At 49.2% G+C, this 17,344-nt stretch overlaps 1 protein-coding gene across 12 annotated transcripts in view; it reads left to right on the plus strand.

Moving 5' to 3' along the window:
• Nucleotides 1-9,212, plus strand: part of Col27a1 (collagen type XXVII alpha 1 chain) — a 120,572-nt gene extending 111,360 nt beyond the window's left edge. The window contains exons 56-62 of one of the 12 annotated variants that reach the window (XR_007977024.1): nt 15-41; nt 1,632-1,697; nt 2,407-2,578; nt 3,485-3,594; nt 5,408-5,626; nt 7,147-8,542; nt 8,578-9,212. Coding sequence is in view for 3 of the 12 variants with exons in the window: in XM_052176608.1 (XP_052032568.1) it covers nt 15-41; nt 1,632-1,697; nt 2,407-2,578; nt 3,485-3,594; nt 5,408-5,626; nt 7,147-7,293 (741 nt within the window). In the remaining 9 variants the exon portion in view is untranslated. Of the gene's footprint in view, nt 1-14; nt 42-1,631; nt 1,698-2,406; nt 2,579-3,484; nt 3,595-5,407; nt 5,627-7,146 lie in introns of all 12 variants that reach the window. The other 11 variants (XR_007977023.1, XR_007977029.1, XR_007977026.1 and 8 more) reach the window with 11 other exon arrangements.
• Nucleotides 9,213-17,344: the final 8,132 nt, after the last annotated feature.

Consider the following 17,344-nt stretch of genomic DNA (forward strand, 5'->3'; position numbering starts at 1 on the left):
ACCTTCTTTTCCAGGGCCCTCCTTGGCATCCCGTCCAGTTTGTAAGTTGCACCATTGTTTTTGACCCCCTGAGATGAGGTTGTGGGGTGGGCAAGGGAGAGGCAGCTGAGACTTCTCTGGCCACAGTGGCTGGTCCTCTAGGATGGCCATGGAGCTGGAGCCACAGGCCGTGAGCCACAGGAGGAGCCCTGAGCAAGAGACCCATCCTTGTCCCCAACTGTGAACCAGTTGGCTGCTCCAGCTCCAGCCCCCAGGGTCTGTCCCTGCCCTCCACACACATGGGTTAATGATAGGCTCTCTCCTCCTCAGACCCACAGTCCAGAGGGTCAAGCATGCAGGTGCATTTGGACCCTTTTACTTTCTGGTGGGCATAGCAGCCCCATCAGAGCTCAGCCTTCTGAGCCTGGAAACCAACTAGGCCCCACGTTGTCCCTACCCCAGTGAGCACTGGGTCAGACACCAACAGCATCCCTGGGGTGTGGTAATAGGAAAGGCTAGGTGCAGAAGAAGCCCTGGGTTACTAGATGCGCAGAGTCTGCGTTCTTTCCATCTCTGCTGTCTGCACTTACAAAGCACATACCTGTCACCTCCCTGGTTTCTCCATCAGAGAGGCAGGCAGGGAAAGAAGAGCCAGGTAAAGCCCTTTTCCTTCCAGGGTGTGTAAAAGGAGAGTTCAAGCTCTGAATAATTCACAGCTGAAATGTGCCCACTGCTCATCATATACCAGACACTATTAGAAATGGTCTTAGTGATTCTGGGAGAATGCGTTATTTGAGAGATTATTTTCCAGACCACAGAACCCTCGGTCAGGCCCCTCAGTGGGAAGATGCAGAGCTGGGAGTCCCCCTAACAGCCCTGCTCCACACCCCTTGCAATATTCTCCACCCATCTGGGTGCCAAGGCTGAGGCTAGGCATCCCAAGAGCAATACAGTGGAGCCATTGGGTCTGAGGGGACATAGAGGAGGGGTCTCACCGGCCTAGAGGCAAAAGCATTCACAGAAGCCTTTCATCACCGAACCAGTACAGAGCACTGCTAACAAAAGCCTAGCCTTGCTGGGCTGCGTGTCTGAGCTAGATTAGTAGCATTCCTTACTTCCAAACTTGAGATGCAGAAGCATTTCTTCCCCTAGTCATAGCAATTAAAACTGCTTCAGTCGGGGAGCAATGTCCTCTGGGGAGCATTACCACCCCCCAGTTGAGAAAAGCAGATACTGTGTTGGAGGCAGGAAAGACTTCCCCCAGTCAGGAGGAAGGTGTGCAAAGATCCTGGGACTAGGCAAAGCACAGCTTTTAAGGACTTAGAAGAACCGTGTGTGCCTGGTGCTAGAGGGAGACAAGGCTGAAGACCACAGCACTCAAACAGGGTTTCGAACCGCACTGAAGCATTTGAATGTCATCCCGAGAGGACCTTGGGAGCTAAGGACTGAGTGGGAGGGAGTGACATATTCAACATTGACTCTGCGAAGGAAGAAAGAGCTCAGCAGAGGATGTGTGTCTTGGTGAAGACCCTGTCATAGGAGGGGGGGGGGTGAGTGGGAGAGCGTGTGCCTGGGCTCCTGGCTTCTATTTTGAGAAACTGGCTTCCCCCGGGATGGGAACAGGACACACACCTTGTCTTTTTCTTGCACAGCAGCAAGATGACCTTGGGGCAGCTTTCCAGACATGGATGGACGCTCACAGAGCAGTCAGATTGGAGGTACTGGCAGGGTCTCTGCTCACATGACCTCTGGTCCTAGGAGAAGGAGAGAGAGGTCTGGCACCAGGAGCATCAGAGCCCTTCTCTTAGTGATGTCGCACAGTCTCAGGTGGAGATTATCACTAGAGCTTAAATAGAAACCACAGCCCACACCGCCAGAACCCAGCTAGATGCAGACACTGTCCTTGCATTTCTTGGAAGCCTCTGAGTCTAGTGTGTGCTGGCCTGAGTCAGGAAGGGATGCTCATCTGGTCCATAGCTCAGAGAATGTTCCCAGGGTCACCAAGGGATTGTTCAGAAGCAAGTGAGCCCCGGGATGCTACTGAGACCTGGTCTGTGGTCAGCTCTGCTCCTCAGCTTCAGGCTGAGATGGGTCTTCGTTGTCCTTTGCTCCAGCCAGTATCAGAGTCCACTTTACCTCCTTGTATCCTTCTCATGATGGGGAGCTCACTCCCCTAGTTCAGACCTCCCACCTACGCTGCTGGGTTTCATAGGCCTGAGGCAAGGAATCAGCTACATTGTGTCCCTGCTACATTGTATCTCTGACCCTCCCTCTCCTGAGCTGTTTGAAGGAGGAGTAACCAGTCTAAGCTTGCCATGAACTGGCTGGTCACCAGATTCCCCAGACAGTGAGAATTAAAAACAATGTGTCTGGGACCTTGGACAAGGCCCAAGCACTTAATGGGCCAATGGCCCTGCTTCTCCATAGCAGGGGTACAGCTATCCGGACCAGCTGGTGCTAGACCAGGGAGGGGAGATCTTCAAAACCTTACACTACCTCAGCAACCTCATCCAGAGCATTAAGACGCCCTTGGGCACCAAGGAGAACCCAGCCCGGGTCTGCCGGGACCTCATGGACTGTGAGAAGAAGATGTCGGATGGTAAGGTTGTCTATGAGGCTGAGGAGGGGCTTCCTGTCTGCGTTGGGGTGGCACAGTTTCAAGAAGAGCTCAGGGCCATGGAGTGCTGGGTCCTTGGCACATCTTAGCCAAGTTTCTGTCCTCGTGGAAATAGATGCACAGCGTCATTTATTGGCTCGGCAAATAAAGCTTCACAGTCTGCCGGCCAGGTCTGTGGTTCAAGCTTTGAGGATATTGTAGAGAGGACGATAGCCCACAGTGCTGTAAGCTGAGTCTAATCAGAGAATAAGAGAAGAACTTTGAACAAAACAACCCCCCTAAAACAAACAAACCAACAAAAACACCTTTTAAGGGCTAGGAGAACCCCAGGGGTACTCTTCAGCAGGGAGTCTCACCTAAGCTCACCTGACTTCTTGCCTGTGAATGGGGACAAGCCATGGTGTCACCTGATCCCTCCCTGCTGGGCACAGGGCTAAAGTAGATATTGGGGCATCCCTTCTGGGCTGCTGAGCTCTTAGCATCCATCCGGGAACCCCAGCAGGGAAGCCAGATGTATGCACAAGTGCAGACGTGGGCGGGGCGGGAGGCCAGAGTATGGCCCTGGGCCTTAGCTCTCTGAGCAGGTCCCAGGACGAAGCCTGAGCCTTGAAGAACATGGAGAAGCTGAGCGCCTAGCTATCCACTCTGTAGAGTAGATGCACCTCAGCCGTAGCACAGGGAGTGTTGCCTGGCCATGAGACTCTCCCACACACCAGCTCCACCCTGAAGGCATCCTTCTCTGTCTGTGCCTTGAGATTCCCTGTGTCTGCCTGTCCTGCCCTTCACATCCCACCCCATGGCAGCCCCGCTGAGTCACCAGTCCAGGTCCTACGGAAGCCCCTCCAGGCTCCTTCCTGATACACACAGCTCTGTTCTGCTCTCCTGCAGGTACCTACTGGGTGGACCCCAACCTCGGCTGCTCCTCTGACACCATTGAAGTCTCCTGCAACTTTACACAGGGTGGGCAGACGTGCCTGAAGCCCATCACGGCCTCCAAGGTACCATCTGCTCCCCACTGCCACAGGCTCTGCCCACCTTGCAATATCTAACCCGCATCCTGCTTGTTCTTCTCAAAGGCTGAGGGGGAAACCCACCTCTTGAGACTTAGTTTACCCACTTAGAATTTGGGGGACATGTGGAACTTTATGCGTGATGAACAAACTCTTTCACACCGCGCCGTGCTGAAGGCCCTGGCTTCTCTAGGAATAGTCTGTCTCAGATTGGGTGAAAGCAGAGCAGTTAGTCCCAGAGAATCAGGAACTGTTGGCATAAACTCAGAAGAGTGTTTATCTGAAGCGCGTGTCACTCTTGCATGCGTACTCATTAACTCCTGTTCAGTGCCGGACACCATGTCTGTCCCTGAGCTAAGCACTTTGGGGTGAGGCCAGGTGACTCAGCAATAGAGCAGGCTGGCAGCAGCTCAGAGGCCTGGGCATTCCTGTCTGTTTCTACAAGTTGTCCATGCGACTTGAGAGTGGAGTGGGGTACCACATAAAGAAGCTGCTTGGCTACAGGAAAGGCAGGGAGCCCCAGACCATTGCATCCATAGACTCCACAGGTGCCCCCCTCCTCCCCACCATTGTATCCATAGACTCCACAGGTGTCCCCGGACCATTGTATCCACAGACTCCACAGGTGCCCCTGGACCATTGTATCCATAGACTCCACAGGTGGCCCCACCAGTGTATCCATAGACACCACAGGTGCCCCCGGACCATTGCATCCATAGACACCACAGGTGCCCCCGGACCATTGTATCCATAGACTCCACAGGTGCCCCCAGATCATTGCATCCATAGACTCCACAGGTGCCCCCAGACCATTGTATCCATAGACTCCACAGGTGCCCCCCACCATTGTATCCATAGACTCCACAGGTGCCTCTCCATGGCTGAGACAAGGCTCCATCCACTCCTCAGCCAGCTGCTCAGCAAGCCTGCTGACTTCACGACCTAGCCTGACCCTGAGCCATGGTGGGGGGGTGGGTCAGACCTGCCTGCCACCCTGCATCTGGAGCTCACAGCCCAGTAAGGACACAGTAACCTCTGCTGACTCCCTTTCTGGGTGACTTGTAGGTTTCGGGACTGCATGGCAAGCCTGTTAAGCAGAGATATGTCTGGATTGGCAGGACAGATACCCAGGGTATTACCACCTCCACTGGGAACAATGACAGACTACCTTAGTTAGCTTTGTGTCATTGTAACAAAATAGCAGAGTCACAACTGGAAGGAAAAAAAAATGTTTCCTTTGCTTCCTGCTGATTGGTTGGCTCTTTTGCCCCAGGGTCTGTGGTGAGGGTTATAGTAGAGGAAAGCTACTTACTCCCTGTCCATCAGGAATGGGAAGGGGGAGAAAAAGACTGGAAAGGGCTGGATCCTCATATCCTCTTGAAGGGCACACCTTCAATGAACTAACCACCTTCCACTAATCCCTGCCCCCAACAACCCTACACCACATCTCTGATAACTCTTGAGTCTTTTATAGGTTAAGTTCTAAGGCTCCTTGTACTTCCTCCACTCTCTGCTTGGGCAAAATCCTTGCCATCTTCTGGACCTGGCTGGACCCTTAGTCTACCCTCCTGGGGGTGGGGCAGGGGGGCAGACTGCAGCAAGACCGTTGGACTTCTGTTTCTGGGACTGAACAGCCACTAGGCTACAGGACCAGTTCACACAGAACTCAGTTTCCCTGCCTTTCGAGTGGGCAGATGTCACAGGAAAGCTGTCTGGGAAAGGGCTTACCCTGGTGCCCTCTAGGAAGGTGCAGGATCTCAGGGCAGCAGGGGGCCGCTTCCCACCTGCCTCTTCCCTACAGGCGGAGTTTGCTGTTAGCCGGGTCCAGATGAATTTCTTGCACCTGCTCAGCTCCGAGGGGACACAGCACATCACAATCCACTGCCTGAACATGACGGTGTGGCAGGAGAGCCCAGGGCGCCCTTCTGCCAAACGAGCCGTGCGCTTTCGTGCCTGGAATGGACAGGTCTTCGAAGCCGGGGGTCAGCTCAGGCCAGAGGTGTCTATGGATGGCTGCAAGGTAAGCAGCCCCTCTTTGTCCCTGATGCAGGGACAGTGGGAGAAACTTGTATGTCATAATTTTATACTATACTGCATACAACTTGTATCATCATGTTATTAGAATGCTGTATTTAGTAACTTGGGGTTTATTCACTTTCTTTTTTAGGCATTCTCTGTGTGCATGCCCATGTGCATATGTATGTGCATGTATGTGTGTTGCCAGGAGTGAACCAGGGTCTTATCTACCCCGGGCAAGCATTCCCTAGATTAACCTCTCTGGGAACCTTCCAAGGGGAATTTTATGCTGTTAAAAGGTCTTCATGTTCATAGAAACATTGTTATTTGCAAAGGCCCCTTCAAAAGAGCGTCCATTCTCTTCACCCCAACAACCAGAGTGCATTCTTTCTGTTAATATTTTTGCTCTTTTTAAAATGTCTTAAACATGACAGGCTGTAAGGGCTGCAGGAGATAGTAAAACTACTTTCATAAAGTAAAGCTGGTAATACGCAGTGTCATTCAGGATGCGGGGAAGCTGGTTCCTCAGGTGAAACTACTGAGAAAAGGGTGTTCAAAAACAGCTCTGTGTAAATATGGAGCCCGTATGTAATCAAGCAGACTGGCTGCCCTTGGAGCGGGAGATTCTACGTATAGAATGGAAAATAACTAGGAATGCTCCCCAAAGCTAAAACCCAGTGAATTTTATACATTGTTACAAGAATAAAAGACAAAAGAAAATAAAAAATTGAGGTCAGTGTGATAGTTCACATTTATGATCCCAGTAGTTGATTGGAGGGTGGGTGAGTGGATGGATGGATAGATACATACATGGATGTAGATGATAGATGATAGATAGATGATAGTAGATAGATAGATAGTAGATGGATGGATGGATAGATAGTAGATGGATGGATAGATAGTAGATGGATGGATAGATAGTAGATGGATGGATAGATAGTAGATGGATGAATGGATAGATAGTAGATGGATGAATGGATAGATAGTAGATGGATGGATAGATAGTAGATGGATGGATAGATAGTAGATGGATGGATGGATAGATAGTAGATGGATGGATGGATAGTAGATGGATGGATGGATAGTAGATGGATGGATAGATAGTAGATGGATAGATGGATAGTAGATGGATGGATGGATAGTAGATGGATGGATGGATAGATAGTAGATGGATGGATGGATAGATAGTAGATAGATGGAGAGGCACATAACCCGAGTTTAGTTCTCAGCACTCATGTTGGACAGCTCGTAATTATGGCTTCAGAGCATCTGACATCATCTTCTGGTCTTCAAGGGCACCTGCATTTACATGCACAAACCTACACTCAGACACACCAAATATATATAATTTAAAAAATCAAAAACAAAAATATTCAAAAAATATTTTTTAAAAAAACTGTAAGCAGCCAAGCCGATGTGTGCCCAGATGTGCCACCTACAAGCCCTTGCTTCTGAAAGTGAAAGATGCAAGATGCATTTGTAAATGTCAAGACTCACATTCACCCGTCTTCTGCCTACTTCCAGGTCCACGATGGCCGCTGGCATCAGACGCTGTTCACCTTCCGGACCCAGGATCCCCAGCAGCTGCCCATCGTCAGTGTGGACAACCTCCCACCTGTCTCTTCAGGGAAGCAGTACCGCCTGGAAGTTGGACCTGCATGCTTCCTCTGACCTCTGACCTCTGACCTCTAGGCTCATCTAAGCCTTGTGGGGAAAGGGAAGAGATGGGGACAGCTGGTCCCAGGAGTTGCAGGCCCTTGCCTTAGGACCCTGGTGCAGGTCTAGCTGTTGTCTGCTCAGCGGGAGTTGAGAAGGAGTAGCAGGTCTGAGGCTGTCCTGGGGAGCCACCCATCCCAGCTCAGCCCCAAGAACCAACCAAAGAGCCAGTCAGAAGCAAGCTGGGCGTGTAGCCCACTCCAGCCCATGCCTGTTACCCAGCTCTGTAGACATCCCTGCTCCCCAACTGCCCAGAGACCCCCCTCCACTGATGCCATCTTAAGGGACGGGGGTGTGTTGCCGGCTGGTCCCTGCTAAGGAGCTTTCGATGTGCAATATTAGAAAGGAGACATGGAAAAAAAGAGGAGGAAAAGGAAAGAAAGAAATCTATCTATATATATTATTTAAACAAAGAGAAGGTGTGTTACTATTTTTTCACTTTGGAGAGGTAACGTAGAACAAGAGAGGCTGGGGGTGTGTAGAGGCAGACTCCCCCAGGCTGGGTGCTGGCCCCTAGACTAGGGTGCTGACCCCTGGGCTGGGGTGCTCTGTGCTACCTCCCATTGTGAAATCGCTGGTGCTCACAAGTGTCTCTTGTAATGTATGTGATTTTTTTTTTAAGGAGAAAAAGAAACTTATTTAAGATTCTGAAGGTGCTACTATTTTTGTTGCCACAGGCTTTAAAGAAACTTTCTGAGTGGGGCCTAGCCTACTTATCTTTCTCTCCTCCAAATGAGGAGTTAAAAATGTTACTAGCATCGCCTGCCCGCTGAAAAGGAACAAAAGGAAAAGAAAGAAATGGAAGAAAAGGAAAAAAAAGGAAAAGCAAAAGACAACAACAAAAAAATCTTCCCAGAAACCAGTAGAGAGATTTCTGCTAATACTGGGTTTTGAGGCATTATGTCTTTTGAGGGGGCATTTTGATGTGGTCCTCCTTGCTTCTAGAGGGGCCTGGTTCCCTTTAGAAAACCTGCCCTGGGAGAACACTCCTTGATTTTGAGGAAGATACTTGGTTAGGGATGATCTTGAAGGTGGGCCAAGTGCAGAGCCATCCCTGAAGCCAGGTCTGCCCTCCCAGGAGCCCAGGTGACATCCCAAGGTCTGCCCTCCCAGGAGCCCAGGTGACATCCCAAGGTCTGCCCTCCCAGGAGCCCAGGTGACATCCCAAGGTCTGCCCTCCCGGGAGCCTAGGTGATGTCCCAAGGTCTGCTCTCCCAGGAGCCCAGGTGACATCCCAAGGTCTGCTCTCCCAGGAGCCCAGGTGACATCCCAAGGTCTGCCCTCCCGGGAGCCCGACCTTCCACATGCAGCCAAACCTTCCTGGCTTTACAACCTTGCACAGCTGTGTAGAAACCCAATGTTCTTTCCCGTAGGTGCCAATTTGGGTGGGGTGGGGGAAGGAACAGTTTTGAGAACCCCGTCTGTCTATCCATGCAACCTAAATAAGTCAGGACCCCAATTGGATTCTGAAGTTATTTTAATTATGGAATTATTTTTTTAGAAGAAAGATGGATGTAAAAGTCTATATTTGTATGTTTCTAAAGTTGTGTCTTGTGGGGGAATTGGATTCGATTTTAATTATTTAAAACCTCACTCCCACCCAACCTTCCCTGTTATACTGCCTGTGTGCCCCAGCCTGTCCCCGAAGCCTAGATGTGCTTTTTGTCGTCTGGTCCCCATCTGAGTGCTGTTGCCCATGTTCCCGCCTGTGTCTCACTCTGTCTCCTCGTCACTTGATGTGCATTGATGTCACGTGAAGCGCTGTTGTTCTTTCGTTTCTGTCTAAACGTCAGTGTGTTCAAACCCCCAGTGGGTTCTGTTTCTCCCGTTCCCTTCTGGACTTTAAATAAATATTTAAAACTGAGCAATGGAAAGACAGAGTCTGTGGTCTGACGCTTCTTCTTCGCAGTGCGAAAAGGCAGTTCCTGCAGGAGGTGGGAAGATGCTTCCAGAGTGTCCTGCTGAGGCAGAGGCTTGGAGCTTAAAGCTCAGGACAATAGAAGTGCTGTCTGCCCAGAGTTCAGAAAGAAGAGTGAGGCGTCAAAGTGTAGAGAGCTGTTCTCCATCCAAGCCCCTAAGCCTGGCGCTGTCCGGTCATGGCCCCTCCCCTTCCAGCTGCACTCCACAGTCAGGGAATGGGGCCCAGGGCTTTGCAGGTGGGCGTCCCATACATTGTTTCTTTGTTCATTTTGACAGTGATACTGTTACATCTCATTGTTCTGAGTCACCCCACCCCAGAATGTTTAATGACTGCAGGTGCTATGAAAACAAAGAAAAGAAGTTGCTGTACAGGGTGCAATTTACTTGAGGATTCTACTACAGAAAGGCAGTCCTGGTTACAGCAACACCAAGCGAACCATTGTCATTTGGGCTAGAAGGAAGAGTACACTCCTGCCACAGAGCCTGGTTTTAGAGCTCCATGTGCCAGGACTAGGAAGATGACTCAGTTAGTAAAGGCTTTACTGTCCAAGTGTGAGAACCAGAGTTCAAGTCCCAGCCCCACATAAAAAGTCAGAGGTAAGTGGTACACACTTGTAATCCTAGCAAAGGGACAGTGGAGGCAGGAGGATGCCTGGGGCCTGTGGACTAGCCTAGCCAAATCAATGAGCTCCGGGTTCAGTGAGAGACCCTACCTCAAAATATAAGCCAGACACCTCCTGAGGACCGACAGCTGAAGTTGATCACTGGCCTCTGCACGCACACACTCATGCACACACATTCATGCATGCATAAATGAATACATGCACACGCACATACACACAAACACATACATGTCTACATATATACAAAAGCAACACATACCATGCCAATGTTTTACCTTCTATAAAGCTTCCTGAGAAACAAAGCAAGGGAAGGAAACAGAAGATGGGTCACCCAAAAGTAATTGTGGCACATATAATTCAAGATGGCTGTCATCAAGGCTGACTACAAACATTGTGGGCAGATCTCAAGTTATCTGTTCATGGGATGATAAACGTGACTGTATCCCCCTTCTGCTACTGTGAGTAACATCTGCACATGACAGAATTCATAGCACCTGCCTAGGACAAAAGGTGTGGAAGAAAGTCTGACATTACTGGTTTTGTATGCTGAGCAGTTCAGACACCAACTCCTGACAGGTATACAGGCTTCAGCATGGCTCTGGGTCCAAGGTGCAGGAAGGGAACAAGCCTTGCCCAGAGCCAGGGATTCACTTCAGATGACGGTAGCAACAGGGAGGCTTGGGCACACACAACAGAAGTGCTGGTTTGCAAGCTGCAGTGGGGACCCAGAGCCGAGCTGGGCAGGTGGCAGGCAGCAGAGTTGGGTGGACATTACAGAGGCTGGTCTGGGGGTCAGAACCATGACGGTGTCTGCAGCCTCTCTGTGGCTTGTAGACGAGACACAAGGGACAGGAGAGCCAGCAGGACATGGTTCTGATCCATGGGCCCCTGTGACCTGGCCAGGTTTTTTTCCCAGAAGGCACAGGTTGTAGCTTTTTTTCTCTAAGCCAGAATTCCTATATTTCTCAATCTTCCATTGCACAACCTGGATGTCGGGAAGACACCAGGATGGGCTCCCCATAGTCTGGGCTTCTGGAAAAGCTCCAGCCTGGCTGTGTTTGATCTATCCACAGTGCTGCAATATCAGCCAAGGCCAGTTCAACCCACTATGTCCCGCAGCCTCTGAAGGGGAATGGGACAGACGACAGACAGACACTGAAAGTTCTGGGCCTAGCTTTTAGCCTGGGGAAGGGTCTTGAGAGGGGCCTCATTTGGCCTTAAAAAAAGAACAATGTTCAATCTTGCCTGCGAGCCTCAGGAAGAGCTATCGGTCCACAGTACTAGAGCAGAATAATAGTCTATTGCTGTTGCGTGTGTGTGTGTGTGTGTGTGTGTGTGTGTGTCTGTCTGTGGGGAGGTGGGGGGTGGATGTGGGTTGCTCTGTGTGGGGGGATATGGGGGGGTCTTTGGGGGGTCTGTGTGTGTGTCTTTGGGGGGGTGGGGGGGTGGATGTGGGTGGCTCTGTGTGGGGGGATGTGGACGGTCTTTAGGGGGGTCTGTGTGTGTGTGCGTGTATGTGTGTGTGTGTGTCTTTGGGGGGGTGGGGGGTGGATGTGGGTGGCTCTGTGTGGGGGGATGTGGACGGTCTTTAGGGGGGTCTGTGTGTGTGTGCGTGTATGTGTGTGTGTGTGTCTTTGGGGGGGTGGGGGGTGGATGTGGGTGGCTCTGTGTGGGGGGATATGGGGGGTCTTTGGTGAGTCTTGTGTGTGTATGTGTATGTGTGTGTGTGTGTGTCTGTGTGTATACATCTGCATTTGTGTATGGGGTAGGGGCTAGAGGCAAAGTTAACCCTAACCCTAACCGGCCACATCCCCTGCACCAGTTCAAAGTGTGCTATGCTTTCATCTCAGGTGTGTGGCTTGAGAGATGTGTGCATGCTGTGCTGAACTTCCAGACAAGGGGATTAGAGTCCATAGAGGTCAGTCATGTAGAAGTTGACAGGATCTGGACCTGTCCCCGCGGTCTTCAGTGTGTTTTCTCAGCCTGGACAAACAAGTTCTAATCAGAACCAGCAACTCTCCTCATGGCTGCTACTACAGGAGTTAGAGAGGAGTCCTCATGTCTTAGCTGTAACATCGCTTGCGCTCCACTCCTGTGTGTCTTTCTCTAGCACGTGTAGCCTCTCTGTGCCACTTGTTTCTTCATCCATATAATGGAGGATTATCAGACTTTCTTGAGTCAGGGATCAGCATGGTTTTGCATTTTAGTGCCTTGAGAAGTGGACTCCAATGGGTGATTAACAAAGTCAGGTTTGGCTCTCTCTCTCTCTCTCTCTCCTCTGTTCATGCAAGTGTGTCATTGAGCTGAGGGTGAAGGTTACTCTGTCATCTGTCAGTGCACAAACATCTTACAGTTAGGAACTGATGGAATCTCCACACAGCCTAGTCAGTGCAGTGATAGCAAATGGAGATATAAAACACAGAGAAGTTAAGTACTTTGCCTAAGGCCACACAGGACCTTTCCCCCCTCTCTCCTTACTCACAGACTTTAGCCACTATGCCAGGGACAGATAGAGAGACAGGAAGAACAAGACTTTCAGTTTTTAAGGTGCTTAAGAGTCCCTGGAGGGCAGGCGCTGAGTGCCAGGTGTCCTCGGAGGAATTACTTGGACAGCCACATGGGTGGCCAGATCCCATTAGGGGCAGCCTAAGTGACCATGAGGATAGCGAGAACCACACACCGTTTCTGAGGAAAGGAACAGTATTTTCCCCAAAGTCGCCCTTGTTCATGCAGGCCACTCATTGGATTCCTGCTCCTGATCCACTGGAGACCCGTGTGTCAGTGTTCTAGGATCTTAATGTTCTTAAGGCACTGCCCAGTGCCCAAGCCTTCCCTCATTACCACTCATGTGTCTATATCCATTCATTCGGCTGTGCAAGCTTGTGTTTTGGTGGTTTGTATTTTACACCTGAACATCAGGTTTAACATTGGTGTTTTAAATAATTTTTAAACCCAAGTATTATATGAGTAAGTGTATGTGCTTCGGTTTTGTGAATGATTTGAGATAAATACCTATCTTGTTTTCTCTTAATAAAGTCATCCGTTTATTAAGTCAAAAAAAAGCAAAAATGTGTAAATAAAGCTGGTGTTATAATTACATGCTTGATAGTCCCACCAAGCTGCACACTGACACACTGACCCCAGTAGCATCTGTGTGACAAGTTCCACAGACTGAGGCATTAGACTTCAAAAGAAGGAGGGCTCCTAGAACTCTCGGCCAGAGAAGACACATTGAGCCGTAGTTCTCATGGCAATTTTTCTGTTTTGTTTTCTTTCATTCCTTTCCTTACCTACAGGTTCCTGGTGGCCCAGACCATGATCTTAAGCAAGAATAATGGGTGGAAATCACCCCTTGAGACAGGTCACTAACATGACCTTATCTCCAGGGAAACCAACGCTTTACTTTTCAAATCGCTTACAAAATTATTATGATAGATAAAAACTTTCTGAACAATAAAATTTCATATGGCTACACATGTGTCATCGGAGGTGGGTTTTGGTATATGGTAAAGAAAGCCTTAATTAGAAAGAATTAAAATAGTTAAAATGTATGTTTTGAAGATTTATAAAAATCAAGTATTAGATATAAGCAATAATTAACCATAGGGGCTGCAAAGTTAGTTCAGTGGTTAAGAGCACTGACCATAGATTTATTAACCTCTTCTTGGGAATATGCCACTAGCCTTGGATCATCGCCCTATTGAATATATTTTTTTAGAATTGTTATATTTTTGATGATGACATTACCTGTTCTGTTTGTGAACACATAGTTTCAGAGCTGTAATGCTTGGATGATTTCTGAACTTTACTATGCCAATGATTCTTGTTGGTATTCATGATTGTTTCGCTGGATACGGTTTCTAAGAGCTGTGTCATGTTTGGTTTTATGTATAAAATTCCCTGCTTGAGAGCTGCAAAATACACTCAGGTTCAAACTGCCTCTGTGTTTGTTTCTGTTTGTCATCGCCGAATCCTTACCCGCCTGGACTTCGAGAACCCTCATCCCAGGGACCCCCCATAGCCGGCTGGGGTGGTCTGTGGCAACACACCTGTTACCTACGCGTCGGGGGCCTAGGTCAGCCCCGTGCATGCTATCTGGTTGTCGGTTCAGTCTCTAGGAGCCCCAGTGGGCCCAGGAGAGTTGATTCTGCAGCTTTTCTTGTGGTGTCCTTGACCTTTCAGACTCTTTCAATCATTCCTCCCCTCTTCTAAAAGATTCCCAGAGCTCTGCCTAATGTTTGTGGGTCTCTGCATGTGTTTCCATCAGCTGCTGGGTGAAGCCTCTCAGGTGACAGTTGTGCTAGGCTTGTGCCTGTAGAGGAGTGATTCTGATGCTTTGATTTAACTGGGAATCTGAGTGTACTGATGTGGAAGGTCCCTGCCCCCAATGGTTTTTGACGGATCAACAAAAACGCCAGTGGCTAAGGGCTGGGAAAAGGGAGACGGGGTGGGACCCTTAGAGTTTCTCAGGCTAAGACGCAGGGAGAGAGGAGATCACCATTCTCAGGGGAGAGGGGGAGAACAGACTCAGAGTTGCAGGGGCAACCATTCAAAATGTAGACAGAAAGGGAAAGCGGCCCACGGAAGGGCAGCCCAGACATGTCTTGGGCAGCAAAGGCCAATGGGTATCACAGAAGGTAACGAGGCAACAAACTCAAAGGTAGATTTGGAAGGTGTTTAGCCAGGAGTGCTGGAGGGAAGGCTGAGAAGTACCCAGCCACTGCGCCAGTAAGGCACGCTAAAGATGAAAGATGTGTGTCTTTCATCTGCGGATCCAAAGAGACCCTGGGTGGGTGACTGGTACTGTGGCCCACCCAGGAACACAAAGCAAGATAGCTAAAAACTACACACTACACCTGTCTGCAAGTATAGGTGAAGATCATTAACAGTGCCATGCCCCCAATTTCTGCTCTCTCTTTATCCTGAACATTTTTGTAGGTAGAAAAAATTGTGGGTCAAAGGTTCTGTGGCTTGGGTAGGTGTCCCTATCCCTTCATTGGAAGGCTTGCCTGGTCCCAGGAGCTGACCATTTCAGGACCTCTAACACTGGGAACAGGGGCTGACTCTGACTCTGTTATCTGCCTTTGGATCCCTTTGCCCTAACTGGACTGCTTTGTCTGGCCTCAAAAAAAGAAGATGCACCTAGGCCTACTGCAATTTGATACGCCAAGGCAGGTTGATATCCATTGAAGGCCTGTTCTTTTCTGGGGAGAAAGAGGAAGGAGAAGGGGAGGGGAAAGGGAGAAACTGTGAGGAGAGAAGGGAGGGAAGCTGTGATTGGGATGTAAAGTAAATGAATGAATGAATAAATGAATGAATGAATGAAAACAAACAGAAAATTAAAGTATATGTTTTGAGTATTAATATCATGAATCATATCTTGTCCTTAAGTTTTGTACAACTAGAAATTATTTATAAGGCTAGCATTCAGGCTTTGGTTGTCAGTGTCTGGAACCTCCTTTGTATGTCCTTAGTCTGAGAGTGTAACAGCCGCAGTCAAGCTGTTTCTCAGCACCTAGCACAGATGCCTGGCCTCAACACTGGCATATTTCCACAACCTACTGTGTAAGAAGACGGACTTTGTCATTACCTGAAGCAAGAGCCCACAACGAAACAGTCCATCGTGTTCATGCAAAGCAGGAGGAACTAGAGTGTGACCCACTTGCCCTTTGTCTCCCCTCTAATTTCTCTCCAATCTCCTTCATGCCCGGAAGCCACATTTGTCTCCTTTGATGGTCACATACTGACCACAAGACTCAGATGTAGAGAATCATTCCCCTGCGGCAATGCTGAGAGATCAGAACTCTGTTGCTGTCAGAACCAACCTTCCATAGATACACAAACTTAAATGTTGTCTAACAAATCTGCCAGTGTGTGCAAGTGTGTGCACGTGCGTGTGTGTGTGTGTGTGTGTGTGTGTGTGTGTGTGTGTGTAAGAGAGAGAACAGAGAGGCACAAATGCAGAGATTATGATTTCTGGTGCATTGCTAAATTGAGACAGAACATATTGTTGGAGCTTTTGGACTTCTCATGGTTATGCCTTTTCTCTCCTGAGAGGAGATAAACTTTCTTAAGACTGAATAAATGGAACAAAGCACACATGTTCCCAGTCTCCGGCTCAGCCAGTTCTCCTAGGCCCTGAACAGCACACTCTGCTGCAGGGTTGCACTCAGGACTCTCTGTGGCTCCTGCAGGGCACTCTCGGGACTCTCTGTGGCCTCTTTCTTTTGCTCTAAGTGATCACTGTCACTGACTTGATTAATATCGTTACAGATTAGTCGGAGTCTTCTAGAACGCTCATGCAATCCCACCTCTGGGCTATCTGCTGGCAATTATGTCGAGTTTCATTTGTATTGTCAAATCTATCGGTCGTTCATTTCTTTCTGTTGCTAAGCAACACCTGGTTCTTGCATGAAAAGTCACAACGCATTCATTTCTCATTTTCCTGGTGGTAGGCACTTAACAGTTTCGAGTTTGGGGCTACTTTAAATAGCGCCACTGGAAACATTCACACACATGATACTGGAGGTGGCTCCCCTCTTGTTTTGTTTTATTTTCTGTTGGTAGAGTAATTTTAAAAGGTAATACATTGCTCTGACACTTATCACGAGGGGAAACATACAATACAAAATGCCACAGGTTAAAGGAAGGGTCTCATGAAATAAGAATACAGCAGGTGGATGACAAGTTAGGAATTAAAAGCATAACTCTGGCTACACTGAAGCGTGAGAACTTACAGAGGACACAGGGGTAGACCACGAAACTGTGGGCGCGCTCTAATACTTTTGCTGCTGTTGGAGTTTTGAAACAGCTCACTGTCATCTCAAGCTCCTAAGCAATGACTCTGTGCCTCAGCTGAGACTAGAAGCAGATATTTTCCGGATGCTGGCCACAGACTCTGAACAACACAGCTATCACAGGCAGATCCTTTCGTGATGAAGATACTGAGAGGTTTGCTGAGCTAGGAATTCATCTCAGATTCACCCCTCTTTGTTGGGCACTTGGCTGCCTTTAGGACTGGGTAGGGGTCCCCAGGAACATCTCACTCATTTGGAAACTAATCTGTCTTTGTTCTTGGCCCTCAACTTGACCCCGTAAGTGTCTTCTAAGTGCACTATGAACCCTGACCTGGGACCTCTTCATGACACCCTCCGGGGTTGACTTATGCGTAGGTGTCACTCCTGCTAGGTGCTCCTTGGGATAGGAGAGGGGTGGGATCTAAACATCCTCAGGCTAGCCTTGTACCCACCTTGACCATCAATCAGCCACTCTGGTTTCCAAGCAACTGTAGGGCGGGAGCCTGTGTCTGGGAGGCGGGCCTTGGGAGCTGCACAAAGCTGGCTTGAGGGAACATTTTGCGCAAGACATTTCCCAAGTGCTGGTGAGATTGTGCCATAATTCCCCAGCCCCCTGGCTGCAGTCCCATGCCCTTCCCACTTTGTGTTATAAAAGCCACTGCACCC

The sequence above is a fragment of the Apodemus sylvaticus genome, chromosome 3, assembly GCF_947179515.1.
Source record: "Apodemus sylvaticus chromosome 3, mApoSyl1.1, whole genome shotgun sequence".
Lineage (NCBI taxonomy): Eukaryota > Metazoa > Chordata > Mammalia > Rodentia > Muridae > Apodemus > Apodemus sylvaticus.